Genomic DNA, 18,548 nt, shown 5'->3' with positions numbered 1-18,548 from the left:
CAGTCGAAATGAGGTAACGCCCGACAGGTACGCAACACACATAGTGTACAGGTAACACGGTTGCTATCATAACTGACCAAAGCTACTACGAATATTAGTCTACGTTCTCTTACGAAAGTCTACAGTAGCCTACAGTAATTTTACAACTCTAGCTATCCCCAAACAAAGTTTTAGCCAGCTGTGACCATTAATTACAAGCATGCAAGATGTTTGCAATAATTATTTATTTGTGTTTCTGTTACCAGACACTTTAACTGTTTTATATTTGATTTAACATATTGCAACGCATTTCGAGCTTTTTATGTCCATTTTCAGGCGCACACAGAATCGTTACATAAAAATAAATTGTCCTAAACTAAATTAGCAAAGAACTTTTTGTTTACTGTCCGCTGCTGGAGTGTCTGTTGAAGTATTTGAAAGGAAGGGGGCAGGTCTGTGGTTGTCCAGAAATTGATGTCCAGTGATTGCTACTGTTGTTGTGAAACCCTGTCTCGTTTGACATCACAGCCCGTGTACGATGCATATAGTTTTGAATGAGTTGTTATGGTGCGATAATCGTATGATACACTTCTTTATAAGGCAGTTGTTCACTTGCCATTCTGGCGTCCCAGAGCTGCGTTTGCATCACTGGTACGCTGGCGGAGCAGTTGTGTAACATTACACTATTGTGCTATTTATTTTGGAACTGTTTTTGACGTTAAATTAATTACATGTAAAAACTTTCCACTTAATACAAGATGATGGCCTTTCAGCATATGTATGAGTATCGACTGTTGCATTTTACAGCTATATTAGTGATACTGAAAGTCTGGTAGTCGTTTGTTTCATGTTGGCACATCTTAAATCTTTTGCAATAGAGCTGGTTTAACACTACTGATGAATTCCGAGTTTGTGAATGCGGTTATCTCGTTAAGAACATTATCACCACATTTTGTATTATGAATGAAATTTTCCATGTCTTCCATGATATCCATTCTTTACCTTTTTCCGATTTTCTGCAAGTGCAGTGTATCACACGATTTTCGCACAATGACAAGGGATGCAAAACTATCTGCATCCCACATAAGCTGTGCTGTCAATCATAATCAACAACGAAGCACAGCTCCACACCAGCAGAAGACATCACTGAACATCAATGTATGGTCAACCACTGCTTCCCCTCCCTACAAATACCCCAACAGCCACACCGGCAGCGGGCAGTAAATAAAGAGCTACAGTATTTAGTTTAAGACAGTTTATTTTTGACTAACAATTTGATGTGTGCATAAATGCCTGAAGATGGCCAGAAAATGCTCGAAACGCTTTGTATTATGTTAAACATAAAACAATTCAAGTGCCTGGTACCAAAAAATACAAATAAATTTTCCGCACAGTCACGGTCCCCAAACTTAGGCAGTATGGCCACAATTAATTAAGACGTTTGCAAATGGCGTCTTTATTACAGACAGAAGACACAAGGATGCAGCTGTAAGTATTTCATCAGGTACAACTGGTGTAACCGAAAGTCTTGTGATAGGGTCGGTAACTTTCAAGGTAGGGACCACGCCGCCTACAGAGTGTGAACTATCGCAACTGCATCCTACCGGAACTGCTCTGTATCAGCACTCTACAAAGATCTTACTTTTGTACAGAACCGAAGGCTTTCTAGGGACTCGATGATCAGGTTGCGCTCTCATTTAACTTTGGTCCACCCTTTAACAGGGTTCCATCCGTCGGTTGTCTGCTGTATACCTTGAGCGAAAGAATTACTACACAATGAACTTTGTCAGTTGTCAGTGCTTAGTTCAGGCGTGTTAATTTTTTGTAATCGACCGCACTAAAGAGACTGACATATAACTATTTCCTATGCTGTGGTGAACACGAGAGTAACGTTCAACTTAGCACGCATACTCAGTTGAGCGAAATCCTCATGTGGTGCACCATAATCTGTCTTCGTTGAGAGGTAAGGTTGTCAAAAGCTGGACGAAATGGGACGCAATTTTAATTCCTCACCTTCTTCCACCTACCCTTCCCCCCTCTTCCCCGTACCTAGTCAGTAGTCACCCCTACTCTCTGCTCAGTAAATTGTTAATATATGGACATACATATACTCACGCATGAGCAGTAGCATCGGTGTTTTAACTGTGACGTGAAATGGAATCTATCATTATTTGTCTGTCTCAGTGGTTCAAATGGCTCTGAGCACTATGGGACTTAACTTCTAAGGTCATCAGTCCCCTAGAACTTAGAACTACTTAAACCTAACTAACCTAAGGACATCACACACATCCATGACCGAGGCAGGATTCGAATCTGCGACCGTAGCGGTCGCGCGGTTCCATACTGTAGCTCCTAGAACCGCTCGGCCACTCCGTGAGGCCTGTCTGTCTTAATGCTTAACTCATTTACTGGCACCTGAATGCCTTTTTTATTTTCTGGGTGCCACAAAGATTGTGCCTATCGTCTTTTCAATACCAAAATTGTATGTGAGAAATCTAACCTTGGTGTCTAATTACGTACGGTCTTCAGACAATAGTTTATGCATGTCGTCCCACGATAAGACAGTCGCGCAACAAGTGTGGCGCGTTGTCAGAAGACAGGACATGTTCAGCAATTCCTGCAGGTGCAATTCTCCTGCTTTAGGATGACACGTGCATCGCACTCGTGATAAGGGAGACCGAATGAAAACAATCGATTCAATCGGTTTTTGGAAATTAATCGACTTATTCGGTTGTAGCTTTGCATATGGGTAGAAATGCCCACTCATTCTTTTATGCGAAAGCAGTCTATGGGCGCAACCGAATGAAAGCAATCTCTTCAGCCGGTTGTAGCTTTAGGTATCAGTTGGACTATTCATTCATTGTTTTGAGTGAACCAGTCTGTGGGCGCAACCGAATGAAAGGAGTCGACGCAGTCCGGCGTATTCAGTTATGAGCGGAGACATTCGATCGTTTTTCCATTGTTAAATCATTGTTATTGTTTGCTCTCTGTTATCACCTGACGCCACTATTATTGCCGTTCCGATATTTACCTTTTATTCAGTGCCAGTAAGTAGCGTTTAGTACAGTTTTTGGTTCGTGTTCTGAACAAGCGTTTTCGTAATAGTGAACTTTATGTCTGAATCACGATGTCGAAACTCTCAGTGGCGTGGGAATGAAAGAAATCATATGAATGAATAAAAAGCTATTCTCAGGATAAATTCAATGCGATATACAGAATCTGCCAAGATCATTCACATTATGAAACGTCATCAACTGAAGAAATTCAAAGAAAATTAACGAGCGGTGACAAATATCATTCGCAAAAAAAACTTCTGGGAAGTGACAGGATACGCTTAAAAAGTAAGTGTTTAAGTCAAAAACAATTTAAAATATTGTATCTTATATGCTCCTTGTTTACGTCATGTCAATATTTACCGCAGTGAATTGTCGTTGATGTGAGAAAACCAGTGTGAGGGAGGGAGGGAGGGAGGGAGGGGGGAGATAGGGAGAGAGAGTGAGAGAGTGAGAGAGTGAGAGAGAGAGAGAGAGAGAGAGAGAGAGAGAGAGAGGAAGCTTCAATAAATTTAAATAAAAATTAATTATTCAATTATTTATACATAGTTTTATAATGTTGTACCAATGGTTAACCTTTTAAAACAAAAAAATTCCATATTTTATACCAAAATTAGAAAAAGTTCGTAATTAACTAAGTCAATATATAAATTTTGAAAAATACTTAATTTTTAGAAATATGCCTGTTATTCACGTCGCCTTGAAGTAAGATACGCTACTTGTCTCTAGAGAGTTGGCAACCCTAGTCATGGTTCATGTATAACTGAAAACACTGAAAAATTATGTAAATGAAATCACTCAAACCCGGAGACTGATTGAAGACATTCATATTACTGTGGAACTGTCAGAGAATTGCGCCAGTCGTCTATCTCACATTAAGTATAAAACCAGTGAAACACAGAGTGACTGAAAACTTTGAACAGCTGACATGGCCACAGAGACTAGTTTCATTCGTTTGCTCCATTCGATTGAAGAAACCGACTGAACAAAAAACAATCGACTGACCAATCGGTTGTTAAAACCACTCTGTTGTCCCATCACTATGTCGCATTGTGGGAGTGAAAAGGTGCGGCAACTCGAAACGCAGTCCAAAGTTGAAGCACGTATGACAATACGATTCTTGAATCGCACAGAGATTCACCGTGAAATTCTGTCGGTATACGAACCAAATGGAATACAGCAGCCAGCAGTAGTGAAATGGTGAACGATTTGTCTAAAGTCGAACAGACGTGGGCGATGATGATTGGGGCATCTAGGCCTTGCATCGTGCGATTTCCATCTGTCAGGAAAGCTGAAAGAACATCTGGAGAGAAAGAGATTTTCCATCGATGAGGACGTTCACACAGCGGTTCTCGAATGGCTCCGCGACCAAGGAGCGGATTCTATCATCGAGGAGCTGAACAACTGGGAGAACGTTCCGACCGTGATTAAAGAGATATGGCGACTATGTTGAAAAATAGTATCGTGTATCTGTGTAACCCTCATGTGCAGTGCAGCATTCAGTAAAGTTACTTGCCCTGAAATAATATGCGAAATTTACTTTTTGAAATCCCCTCGTACATCATTAACCACTTTGTAATAACCTTCTGCTTCTTTTCAAGGTGCACAGTATGAGAAAGCGTGGTCGAAGTGTTTAGTGACATAAGTCTGGCAGTAGGAACGAGCCTGATCCAGTTTTTATATACAAAGATTAATTACATCTGGGGATTCCATACCGGCTGTCTCTTCTAAGAGAGCAAGTCGGGAAGACTAACTGGTGCTCCAGCTGCGTGTGACAACTGAGTAGCACGGCTTGCGTTCATGTGCGGCCGACGCGGCTCTGTCTGCTAACGCCATGCAGAAGCGCTACTCAGCAGCTAATTGTTCTTTGTGTTTTGCTTTCCATTTATTACATATCTTTAAAATGATTATCGCATTATATTGATTTCGGACTGCTCTATCGAATGTTGAACATAAAATACCCAAATTTTGTTCGTAACGAGAAAAAAGAAACAACGATGTTTTATGTTGACACTGGGCGTCATAAGCAAAACGTGGTGACGAGTACTTATTTTGGTTGACTCTATCTACACGTTCCCCAGAAAATTGCAAATGTCTGCGGAAATGCCCGAGAAAAGCCACCTGAGGGCTCTTCGAAGAGATACCGGGTAGTATGTACATAGAGCAATGCATTACAGTTTCTTGCGTGTTTGCTTTAGAAAACACTGTTTTCAGATGAACCTCGCCTGGTGCTTCAATACTAAAACCATTGTTTCGTGGCGTCGTGCGGTATTACAATTGCGTCCGCAGCCGGAATAATGTATGCGCACCTAGCGATGTGCAGCGTGCGAGACAAATTAACAAGAGAAGCGTTCATCGGCGGACCATGACCAATTTGCGGTACTGTTACATTTGTAAAACAGTCTTTAATCAAATCAACGGGCGCTTTGACCCACGAGACAAGCTAAAAAATTGTCACTGTTCCAATACCAAGAATAAATTATCTATAGCACTAACTAGATTCAAAAAGATTCCAAAATACTGCCACTGGTATGGCAAACGTACAAAGAAAAGTCAGGGCACTGCCTTCAATTGGTTAACTGCGAGTACCTCAGACATTTCCATGATGTCAAATAGGATAACAGTTCACAGCAGTGTAGGCCGAGATATGTACCAAAAAGTAAAACGCTTCAAATTTCCAGAGAAACAGATGCCATTTATTTGCCTCACTTAACTTCTTTCAAACACAACCACCTATAGGTAACAGCACTACGATCTAACGTGAAGCCCTTCTACCCTTCAGCATCTGTCATGACCGCAGAATTAACAGCTATGCTAGCTGTACTAAACCTCAGTGGAAATGAGTAAAACTGAGGCAGCATGATGCCACAGGTCCCCCAAAGTAGTGGGGCAAAGCGAGTTCTACACCACTTTTGAAATCAAATTGATATTCTAATTAATTAGTAGATGAATTTAATTAATTAGTCAATTACTTTGATATCAAAATTGCCGCCGAACCCGCTTTGCCATACTGATTCTCAGTCGTGAACAGAGAGCTGGACGTCACACGGCGTGAGGTCAGTGTGATTATAGAGCCAAATACGGCAGCTGAGCAGGAAATGACAGTGTCCGTCAATCTGCTAGTAGTTATGGTATAATGTTGTGGTGCTCTTCATTACATCATGGCTGGGAGGCAATATCTCGATAATGTCACATGGGAAAAATCATCACGAAACTGGAAGAAGAACGAATCGTTAAGAGTGTATAGTCCAGTAATTTTGTATTGCCCATAGAATTGTTTCGAGTGTATGGGGAGCATTTAGAGCCACAGGCACTGCTACCGGACATTGAGGAGGTGGTTGACCACGGTCAGCTACAGCGGCAGAGGACTGCTACATTCTGCAACAGGTAAGTAGGCACCCACATCGAACAACAGTGTAAATGCGACAATGTTTAAGAGAACCGCAAGGCATACAGTCTCATGCTCCACAGTGGCACGACGACTGGGGGTGGTTTCTTTGCTCGACAACCAGTACATTTTCTTCCATTGACGCATGCAAATAGGTGGCGCTGTTTGTGATGGTGCTTAGAGTGCAGGTACTGGACCAACGAATAATGGGGTCACATGTTCTCAGACGACAGCATAAATGGTGAGAGTTACAAATATTACTGCACCTCGGAACACTGTCAAACATGTTCATTTTGGTGGTTCAGGTGTCATAGTGTGGAGAGGCATTAGGTTGCATGGGCATATCATGGGCAAATCTTCGAACACAGTACATGCACCAGTGGACGTTATTCTGACACTCACTCCTTTACCATGTGCATCATTTCAGGGGTGTATTTGACCTGACTTCATTTTATGGTTGACAATGCTTGACCGCATCAAATACCCCAAGTGGAGGAGTTCTTGGTGGAAGAGGGTATATGGTGAACAGACTGACCTGCCGGTTCCCCCAACTTAAATCCCATCAAGCACATATTGGATGTGTTAGTGAGTATGCCCACATGCACCAATGACCATACAGCAGTTGTCAGCCACACTGGTGGAGGAATGAAATGCTCTATCACAAGAACTCCTTAGCAATCTAGTGGCCAGCTTGGGAGCACACTGCAAACCAGGTAACGACTTTAGCGATTTTCAGTTTTCCCTGTGGATACTTCTTTGATTGGCTTTAAAATAATGGACTCATTTTTCACCCTGATTCGATTAAAAAGGAAAAGCATTAACAAAGAGCAACAAAAGTAATGGTTTGATTATCTAACCTATGGAACACAGATGATGTGGCATCCCTGTTGAGCGGTATGCATGTGGCCAATCATCTCGCTCATTGTGAGGTGGCGCAGTGATTATGCACTAAATGTACATCTGGAAGGAGTAGGTTTAAAAACCTGTGCTGATCAACTATGTGTTGGAGAATGGAGTGGGTGATCGGTTCTCTACTGGAGTTGGGTGGAGCCACAGTGGATGAAGACAGCCAAATGTTGTCAAAGCTCTTTACTTTTAACCATAAACAGACGTAACGCAGAGTGCCTGCAGTAAGTAGGTGACAATGCTTGAACCTGCACCCAGGCATTCCATTGTGGACGTGCTCTTGTAGGTACTTCTCAAAGAGGCAGTACAGTAGCAAGCAACCTTGGTTACCAGTGCATTCTAAGTGGCCAGCTGTTGCTGAGTGAGGGTCGCATGACAGCTTTCTGGCTCGGGTGGTCAGACTGAGGCAGGCTAGAAGCCAGCTTAGTGGGAGGGGGCAGTGATGTCTGGATGATGAACCCCGTACTGATGGCAGGGGAGGGAGATGTGTCTGGTGGCCCCGGACCACAGTGATATGGAGCTGAGAGGACTTGTGGCAGCAGAACCTCTAACTGGCGGTCTCATGCAGATGGAAGCAGAGTAAAGGTGACCTAATGGCTAAGCGGTCAAGCAATGGTTGTTGGTTTGCAGCCTGGTTGTGTCGATGATAGCTGTATCAGAAGACTGTCGGTGACCCAACGACAGAGCCTGACACACAGTGCACGTCGATACATGGCCCAACCGTGCCAGTGACCTACTCAGCTGGCCTGGTAGCATATACACTCCTGGAAATGGAAAAAAGAACACATTGACACCGGTGTGTCAGACCCACCATACTTGCTCCGGACACTGCGAGAGGGCTGTACAAGCAATGATCACACGCACGGCACAGCGGACACACCAGGAACCGCGGTGTTGGCCGTCGAATGGCGCTAGCTGCGCAGCATTTGTGCACCGCCGCCGTCAGTGTCAGCCAGTTTGCCGTGGCATACGGAGCTCCATCGCAGTCTTTAACACTGGTAGCATGCCGCGACAGCGTGGACGTGAACCGTATGTGCAGTTGACGGACTTTGAGCGAGGGCGTATAGTGGGCATGCGGGAGGCCGGGTGGACGTACCGCCGAATTGCTCAACACGTGGGGCGTGAGGTCTCCACAGTACATCGATGTTGTCGCCAGTGGTCGGCGGAAGGTGCACGTGCCCGTCGACCTGGGACCGGACCGCAGCGACGCACGGATGCACGCCAAGACCGTAGGATCCTACGCAGTGCCGTAGGGGACCGCACCGCCACTTCCCAGCAAATTAGGGACACTGTTGCTCCTGGGGTATCGGCGAGGACCATTCGCAACCGTCTCCATGAAGCTGGGTTACGGTCCCGCACACCGTTAGGCCGTCTTCCGCTCACGCCCCACCATCGTGCAGCCCGCCTCCAGTGGTGTCGCGATAGGCGTGAATGGAGGGACGAATGGAGACGTGTCGTCTTCAGCGATGAGAGTCGCTTCTGCCTTGGTGCCAATGATGGTCGTATGCGTGTTTGGCGCCGTGCAGGTGAGCGCCACAATCAGGACTGCATACGACCGAGGCACACAGGGCCAACACCCGGCATCATGGTGTGGGGAGCGATCTCCTACACTGGCCGTACACCACTGGTGATCGTCGAGGGGACACTGAATAGTGCACGGTACATCCAAACCGTCATCGAACCCATCGTTCTACCATTCCTAGACCGGCAAGGGAACTTGCTGTTCCAAGAGGACAATGCACGTCCGCGTGTATCCCGTGCCACCCAACGTGCTCTAGAAGGTGTAAGTCAACTACCCTGGCCAGCAAGATCTCCGGATCTGTCCCCCATTGAGCATGTTTGGGACTGGATGAAGCGTCGTCTCACGCGGTCTGCACGTCCAGCACGAACGCTGGTCCAACTGAGGCGCCAGGTGGAAATGGCATGGCAAGCCGTTCCACAGGACTACATCCAGCATCTCTACGATCGTCTCCATGGGAGAATAGCAGCCTGCATTGGTGCGAAAGGTGGATATACACTGTACTAGTGCCGACATTGTGCATGCTCTGTTGCCTGTGTCTATGTGCCTGTGGTTCTGTCAGTGTGATCATGTGATGTATCTGACCCCAGGAATGTGTCAATAAAGTTTCCCCTTCCTGGGAGAATGAATTCACGGTGTTCTTATTTCAATTTCCAGGAGTGTATATGCCCAAAGGAGGCTTGTTAATGCAGAAGACAAGTACTTGTCGTATACTTCAGTGTTGTTAAAACTTGATGAGGGCTGGCAATTGCATGGAGAACTGAGTCGATATCGAGGAGACTGTCAGTTTGACGAAATGCTCCACTGTCCGCTGCAACCTGCGCCCTGCATATGACACAGGGCTCCTGTCTGGGCCTGTGCCATTACATAGGCCTGCAGTCGGCGTTACGACAGTAGCCCATCAAATCCTCCAGAATGGCGAAGCATCCCATTCATCAGGATTCAACTTGTGGCCACGTGAGTCGCCACATATTCAACAACTGCACTGCCACAGACTTTCAGCAGAAATGGTTCAATGTTCGATCTCAACTCAATGGAAGAGATCCTCTTAGTTATACAGAACACGTTAGGATACTGTTGCAGAAGCATTCCATACTTTAAAGACCTCAAAATTTCTGAGATTTGTAACTGTTTACACAGTCTTTAAATTTAGTGCGGATTTCAATGTGAAATGTTTTTAACAGTTTATACAAAAAACCTATTCGCGAAATCTAGCGAAAAATGCAAAGGGTTTCTAGTCATACATAAAATATATGAGAAGCTAAGCAAAATCATTGTATTGACTGCCTACTAGAAGCTATGCCTTCACTAGAGCAGATGCACTAAATATTCCACTATTTGAATCAAAGGCGCCAAGGAATATTAATGTTTTGAAAGTAGATACCCTTCATATATCCAAGTAATTTTAATCAATAAAGGAAAGTATTACAGTCCAGACTGTATACCATTTACGTTCCCTTCAGAGTACAGCGTCGAGACAGCTCTAATTTTAACAATCGTAACCAATCGCTTGCTCGTCGGAAGATCCATACTTAAAGTTTGTACTGTTCCACAAGTTACATAAATCACATAAAATGAAATAGAAGCAATACAGTAAATTACAGACTCAACTCATTAACATAGTACTGTAGTAGGATTTTGAAATATATGTTGTGTTCGAACGATATAACTACATCTAGAGGAAACCGTCTTTGATGTATAACAAGAACGGGTTCAGAATATATCATACTTATGAAACAATTGGCTCTCAATTAGCTCAAAAAATTAATGTTATCAACAGGAGATTTCAGATTGATTCCATATTCATAGATTCCTAAAAGGTTTTTGAATCTGTCACTTAAAATCAGCTTGTAATCAAATTGCACGCCTTTGCAATATCGTCCCAGCTATCCGACTTAATCTGTGATTTCTGTCAAAAAGGCCTCAGCATGTAGTACCTGAAGGAATGCATTTAATGAAGTCCAAGGAAGTTTGATATAGCCTTTGTTTTTCTTGATCTCTACAAATGAATCTGGAAGCAATCTGAATAGTCCTCTTAGATTGTCGACCGACGATGCTATCGTTTACCGTCTAGTGAAGTCAGCATAAGATTAAAATGATTTAGGTAAGATACAGAATAGTGCGAAAAGAAGTAATAGAACCTGAACAATAAAATGTGAGGTCTTCCACAGAGGTATTACGAAAGTTCCGTTCAATGTATGCTATGTGATAAATGACACAAATTTAGAAGTTGTATATCTTGGTATTACAGTTAAGAATAATTTGAAGAAGAACGATTATGTTGAAATTACAGCAGGGACGGCGAAAAAGTGAATCCACTGACAAACTGCTTACATTACGATTTCTTCTACTGCACTGGTGCCCAATATGGGACGCTTGAAGGATAGGATGGCCAGAAGGCCTCGAAAGTAAGTCGGTAGATACAAAAATCTGTGAGGAACCACCCATATAGCTCAGTGGCTAAGAGCGTTACCTACAAAAGGGAATGATTCACGTTCGTGTACCGGTGCATCTATGAATCTTAATCTACCAGGATGTTTAAAGCGCCACACGCTCCGATGCAGAGTAAGAGGGTAATTACAGCAAATGTTCATGCCATAATTATATTCTGCAGATGATAACTCATAAAAAGACTCCAGTATATCAAAGTAAATACCATCAGTTAAAAATGGAATAAGAAAATACAAGGAGCGTTCAATAAGTAATGCAACTCATTTTTTTCCTTAAATTGGGTTTGTGGCGGAACAAGCGCTGTGTAATTGTGAGAGACACAGATGCGAGTGAGTGTGCCTGGACTTATCCCAGTTCACTACTATTAACACCACGTCATCATAACGCGCCTGTGCTTAGCATACAAAGGATTGCACCGTAATCTAAGAGTGGAATTAAAAATTAAAATAACTTTCCAGACTCTGTCTGTATGCTTCAGTATATTAACGTTAACATTATGAAGTCTCAGAATGATCTAATGAATGTGTTTCTCTGGATATATTACTTTAATAAAAAAACTAAGTGGCGCCAAATAATTGAGCTAGAAAGTGAAAAACTGTTCAGAATGTACAAATGTACGTCACAATCAAAAGTTACAAGTCTCTTCTTTGTCGTAGCAATATTTTGCTCCAAATCGGCATTTTTCCGAAAAATTGAAGGCGCTAAACATTAGACTCAGAAAGTATTAGCAGAATTTGAACTAGATCAAAAGACAACAAACATCATAAAAGAAATACTCACGGAGACCAAATCCAAAGTAAAATTTATGGGAGAATTGAGCACAGAATTTGAAATAGACACAGGAGTACGACAAGGGGATGTACTGTCCCCAGTGCTCTTCAATTGTGCTCCTGAAAAAGTTGTTAGAGAATGGAAAATAGCAGGTGCACCAGCACATAGACTGGGACCAAGACATAAGGGCATAGAATTACACTGTTTAGCATTTGCTGATGACATAGCACTGATCGCACAAGACATTACCGACGCACAGAAACAGCTAGAATTATTACAAGAACAGGCAGCTAAAATAGGATTACAAATTTCATTTGAAAAAACAAAATTTATGACTGACGTCAAATATGCACCTTCTGATCTCAAAATTGGTAATAACTACATCTCTCGAGTAAAAGAATTTAAATATTTAGGTGAATGGATTGCAGAAAATTGTAATGAAAAGAAATCTGTCAGATCAAGAGTCCAGAAAATGGAGACGGCGTTTCAGTTAACAAAAAACATTTACAACAAAAAGAGTCTTCGTGGAACTGCAAAATACGACACTACACAACAGTAATTAGACCCGAAGCTCTCTACGCATCTGAGACACTAAACCTTCAACACAGAACACTGAAAGAGGAATTAGAAGTGAAAGAACGTAAGATAATGAGGAAAATCCTAGGACCAAGAACTAAAGATGGGGTACATTATCCAAAACCCAATGCAGAAATATATAAAAATATCTCCAAAATAACAGACACAATGCGCATGAGAAGAATCCAATTCATGGGGCACTTAGAAAGAATGGACTCAAACAGGTTAACGCACAAAATCCATACGTTTTTAAAGAACAAAACTACAAGACCGAACTGGTACAAACAGACGGAAAAAGACCTGAGAGAATTAGGGTCTCCAAATCTACATGATAGAAATGAAATCAGAAAAATCACAAACACACGGGGTTTTGAGGAAGAAGAGAGAAAAACTAACCGACATACATGGTCTACGCAACGAAAGCTAGCCCATTCGTTGTTTATGAAGGAATACTGGGCGAAAAGGAAGGCCAACAAATGTTCAAAAAAATGGCTCTGAGCACTATGGGACTCAACTGCTGCGGTCATTAGTCCCCTAGAACTTAGAACTAGTTAAACCTAACTAACCTAAGGACATCACAAACATCCATGCCCGAGGCAGGATTCGAACCTGCGACCGTAGCGGTCTTGCGGTTCCAGACTGCAGCGCCTTTAACCGCACGGCCACTTCGGCCGGCGCCAACAAATGTTGATTACGCGTGGTCCTAAGTGATCCATCCGCGAAGAAGAAGAAGAAGAAGAAGAAGAAGAAGACTCAGGAAGATGAAAATTCGTATTTAACCTCAGTTTGATATAAACACATTAACTATGTGACTCATCTTTAAGTTATTTACTAATAACCAAATTTCGAAAGAAAACATCCTTATTCATAATAAATTAAGTATCATTTGTATTTGTTATATAAAGTTCTTATTACAGCACTCGATTACATTGATGAAATAATACAGCTACAACAAGTTTCAAGACTTTGTTATTTATAATAATCATTATAAGGAATCTTAAAGAGGCAGTTCAGAGCTCATGTTCTACTGCCGGTTCCGTTCTTAAAATTCTAGCCGACAAAGTTAGAATGAAATCGAGCTAAGACTTCTTCAGTAACAAAAGCAAACTTAACCTTCGTTATAGAAAAATTAAGAAGATTGTAAATGGTTAAAAGACAGAGTTATTAATTAAAACATGTCCGAGAAAGGTGCCATTTAGATGCTGATATCTGTGCTTAGAGCAGTTGACAGCAGATGTTTCTGTTCGGTAGTCCGCTGGGAAGGGCGAGGCGTCTGTCATCTTCGTAACAAGGTCATACAGACTTGGCCCGCATCTCGTGGTCGTGCGGTGGCGTTCTCGCTTCCCACGCCCGGGTTCCCGGGTTCGATTCCCGGCGGGGTCAGGGATTTTCTCTGCCTCGTGATGGCTGGGTGTTTTGTGCTGTCCTTAGGTTAGTTAGGTTTAAGTAGTTCTAAGTTCTAGGGGACTGATGACCATAGATGTTAAGTCCCATAGTGCTCAGAGCCATTTGAACCAGCATACAGACTTGTCCGATACCCGGCATGCTGGTCAGCGAAACACAGCTGTGACGCCTGCAGTGTTGGAACGTACGGACACTCTCATTCGATGTGATCAACGAATCAGAATCAAACGCCTCGCTGCTCAGATGGACGCACCTGAGAGGAGCTTACAAAATTTCATTGGACTGTTCTCCTCATGGACCATACAGCCCGTGTCTCGCACCTTTCAAACATGATCTGTCTGCCCAATGAAGGATGCACTCCATGGGGAGCAGTACATGGATGATGTGGAGGTTACTAACGCAGTAAGACGTTGGCTCTGACGGCGGCCAGTAGAGTGGTACCATGTAGGCATACAGGTTCTCCCAATAAGGCGTCGAAATGCCGTCGCATTGATTATAGTGAAAACTAGGATTTTGTAGACAAAAGAGCGGAGAATAATATAGAGTATTGGAATCTTGAATAAAACCAACCTGTTTGGTGTCGGGTAAATAATGGATAATGTCCGCCGTTTGCAAGAGCCTCAAAACTATTTTTTCGATCAGCCAGAAAGCGATGGAGAACATAATAACAATAATTTCTAGTCTGCAAGTCCACATTACCCATTGTGCTCACTGAATAGTTTAGACTTTTAGCTGATATGTTCAGTAAAAGTTCACATGCACAACATATATTAATATTTCTAATGAGAATAATAATATCCCCATCAGAAACAGCACTATTAACAGTTAAGAGGCGACCTCTACGGAAAGTTTCAGGTAAAATGGTCTATCGCCCTGACTTCTGATCACCGGAAGTTAATTGCTCGCCTCAAAAGTGGAGCCGCAAGAGGTGGCCGCGCGGTTAGAGGCGCCATGTTGATTGCACGGCTTCACCCGCCGGAGGTTCGAGTCCTCCCTCGGGCATGGGTGTGTGTGTGTGTGTGCTGGTCTTAGCATAGGTTGGTTTACGTTAGTTTAAGTAGTGTGTAAGCCTAGGGACTGATGACCTCTGCAGTTTGGTCCCTTAAGAACTCACACACATTAGAACATTGGATAGTGGTTCTCTTCCCCTACTTTAGTACGATACGTTAGACTTATTTACGTTGAGAATCAACTGTCAGTCCCTGCACCAATTAATGATCTGCAGATAATCGTGCATTTCGCTACAGGCTTTGACGTTCTAGCTTCCTATAGACAATGACATCGTCCGTACTCATCCTCCCACAGCTTCCGACGCTATCCAATATAAAGGGTGGTCCATTGATCGTGACCGGGCCAAATATCTCACGAAACAAGCGTCAAACGAAAAAACTAATCGAAACTTGTCTAGCTTGAAGGGGGAAACCAGATGGCGCTATGGTTGGCCGCTAGATGGCGCTGCCATAGGTCAAAAGGATATCAACTGCGTTTTTTTAAAAATAGGAACCCCCATTTTTATTACATATTCGTGTAGTACGTAAAGAAATATGAATGTTTTAGTTGGACCACTTTCTTCGCGATGGCGCTGTAATAGTCACAGACATATGGCTCACAATTTTAGACGAACAGTTGGTAACAGGTTGGTTGGTTTGGGGGATTAAAGGGACCAGACGGCTACGGTCATCGGTCCGTAGTTGGTAACAGCTAGGTTTTTTAAAATAAAATACAGAACGTAGGTACGTTTGAACATTTTATTTCGGTTGTTCGAATGTGATACTTGTACCTTTGTGAACATATCAGCCGGCCGAAGTGGCCGTGCGGTTAAAGGCGCTGCAGTCTGTAACCGCAAGACCGCTACGGTCGCAGGTTCGAATCCTGCCTCGGGCATGGATGTTTGTGATGTCCTTAGGTTAGTTAGGTTTAACTAGTTCTAAGTTCTAGGGGACTAATGACCTCAGCAGTTGAGTCCCATAGTGCTCAGAGCCATTTGAACCATTTTTTTGAACATATCATTTCTGAGAACGCATGCTGTTGCAGCGTGATTACCTGTAAATACCACATTAATGCAATAAATGCTCAAAATGATGTCCGTCAACCTCAAAGCATTTGGCAATACGTGTAACGACATTCCTCTCAACAGCGAGTAGTTCGCCTTCCGTAATGTTCGCACATGCATTGAGAATGCGTTGACGCGTGTTGTCAGGCGTTGTCGGTGGATCACGATAGCAAATATCCTTCAACCTTCCCCACAAAGAAATCCGGGGACGTCAGACCCGGTGAACGTGCGGGCCATGGTATTGTGCTTCGACGATCAGTCCACCTGTCATGAAATATGATATTCAATACCGCTTCAACCGCCCGCGAGCTATGTGCCGGATGTCCATCATGTTGGAAGTACATCGCCATTCTGTTATGCAGTGAAACATCTTGTAGTAACATCGGTAGAACATTACGTAGGAAATCAGCATGCATTGCACCATTTAGATTGCCATCGATAAAATGGGGGCCAGTTATCCTTCCTCCCATAATGCCGCACCATATATTAACCCGCCAAGGTCGCTGATGTTCCACTTGTCGCAACCATCGTGGATTTTCCGTTGCCCAATAGTGCATATTATGACGGTTTACGTTACCGCTGTTTGTGAATGACGCTTCGTCGCTAAATAGAACGCGTGCAAAAAATCTGTCATCGTCCCGTAATTTCTCTTGTGCCCAGTGGCAGAACTGTACACGACGTTCAAAGTCGCCACCATGCAATTCCTGGTGCGTACAAATATGGTAAGGGAGCAATCGCCGTTGATGTAGCATTCTCAACACCGACGTTTTTGAGAGTCTCGATCTCGCGCAATTTGTCTGCTACTGATGTGTGGATTAGCCGCGACAGCAGCTAAAACACCTACTTGGGCATCATCATTTGTTGCAGGTCGTGGTTGGTTCCACATGTGGCTGAACACTTCCTGTTTCCTTAAGTAACGTAACTATCCGGCGAACGGTCCGGACACTTGGATGATGTCGTCGAGGATACCGAGCAGCATACATAGCACCCGCCCGTTGGGCGTTTTGATCACAATAGCCACACATCAACACGACATCGACCTCTTCCGCAGTTGGTAAACGGTCCATTTTAACACGGGTAATGTATCACGAAGCAAATACCGTCCGTACTGGCGGAATGTTACGTGATACCACGTACTTATACGTTTGTGACTGAAACATTCATATTTCTTTACATACTACACGAATATGTAATAAAAAATGGGGGTTCCTATTTAAAAAAAAACGCAGCTGATATCCGTTTGACCTATGGCAGCGCCATCTAGTGGGCCAACCATAGCGCCATCTGGTTTCCCCCTTCAAGCTAGATGAGTTTCGTCCTTTGTAGTTTTTTCGTTTGACGCTTATTTCGTGAGATATTTGGCCCGGTCACTATTAATGGACTACCCTGTATATTGTAAACAATGACGGACTTACAACGCTCCCGAAATTAATTTTACATTCGTCCATTTTGTCCCATTTATGACGACGTATTGAGTTCTAGCTGCTAAGAATTCAATCGCATATTCGGTTCGATACTCGGTAAGCTCGTATTTTGTTCGTTTGCTCACTAACAACAGTACGGAACTGTATCGGATGCCTTCCGGATACTAATGACCTGAAGTTACTAATGATTGTCAGGTCATTAATATACAACATGAACTGTAAGGGTCATCACAAAAATGGCTCTGAGCACTATGGGACTTAACTGCTGTGGTCATCAGTCCCCCAGAACCTAGAACTACTTAAACCTAACTAACCTAAGGACATGACACACATCCATACCTGAGGCAGGATTCGAACCTGCGACCGTAGCGGTCGCGCGGCTCTAGACTGTAGCGCCTAGAACCGTTCGGCCACTCTGGCCGGCAAGGGTCATAACACACTTAGCTGGAGTATGCCTGAACAGCGTCATCTAGTGTAACATTTCTGACTCAACTTGCTTCCGCGGTAAACTTAATATCCCGATGTCAAAACGTCACTGGCCATTCTGTGTTTGAAGAAAATGTATCGAGTGTCCAGTGAGTGTGCTGGATTCGGCAAGGGAGGACTCGAGCGGGCAGGCAGATGGCTTTGGGACCGGTCCGTCCCACTGGGGTCATTTCTCAACTCTGCCACGGAGCGCTGAGGGGGTGCTACACGACGACGAGCGCAGGGAACGTAAACTTGGGATGTAAAGCAGAGAGGGACTGGAGCTCGTCACGATCCCAACAGCCGCGGCTCCAGCACTGCAAAAAAACGTTCTACCACACCACGGAGAAGCCACTAGAGATCAACAATCACAAGCCGCTGTAAAGTTCGTGGAAGATGATACCTCGTACCAATGTTTGCGAATTTATCTACTGTATCACTTATTTCGTGTACTAAGCTAGTTATAAATGACTGTCTATATACCTCTCAATTCGTGCTAATCAGTGCAATCGGTTTCGGGTTATCATGCCGATCTCCAGGTGGCTACACTTGTTTTACT

General features: G+C 43.5%; 1 protein-coding gene across 1 annotated transcript in view; it reads right to left on the bottom strand.

The window, feature by feature from the left end:
• LOC126184369 (stAR-related lipid transfer protein 13) overlaps positions 1-18,548 on the bottom strand; it is a 681,898-nt gene that overhangs the window by 162,970 nt on the left and 500,380 nt on the right. The window contains exon 9 of the mRNA XM_049926754.1: positions 15,020-15,069. Coding sequence (XP_049782711.1) covers positions 15,020-15,069 — 50 coding nt within the window. The remainder of the gene's footprint in view (positions 1-15,019; positions 15,070-18,548) is intronic.

This window comes from Schistocerca cancellata, chromosome 4 (assembly GCF_023864275.1).
Source record: "Schistocerca cancellata isolate TAMUIC-IGC-003103 chromosome 4, iqSchCanc2.1, whole genome shotgun sequence".
NCBI lineage: Eukaryota > Metazoa > Arthropoda > Insecta > Orthoptera > Acrididae > Schistocerca > Schistocerca cancellata.
This window is presented reverse-complemented; position numbering and strand designations above follow the sequence as displayed.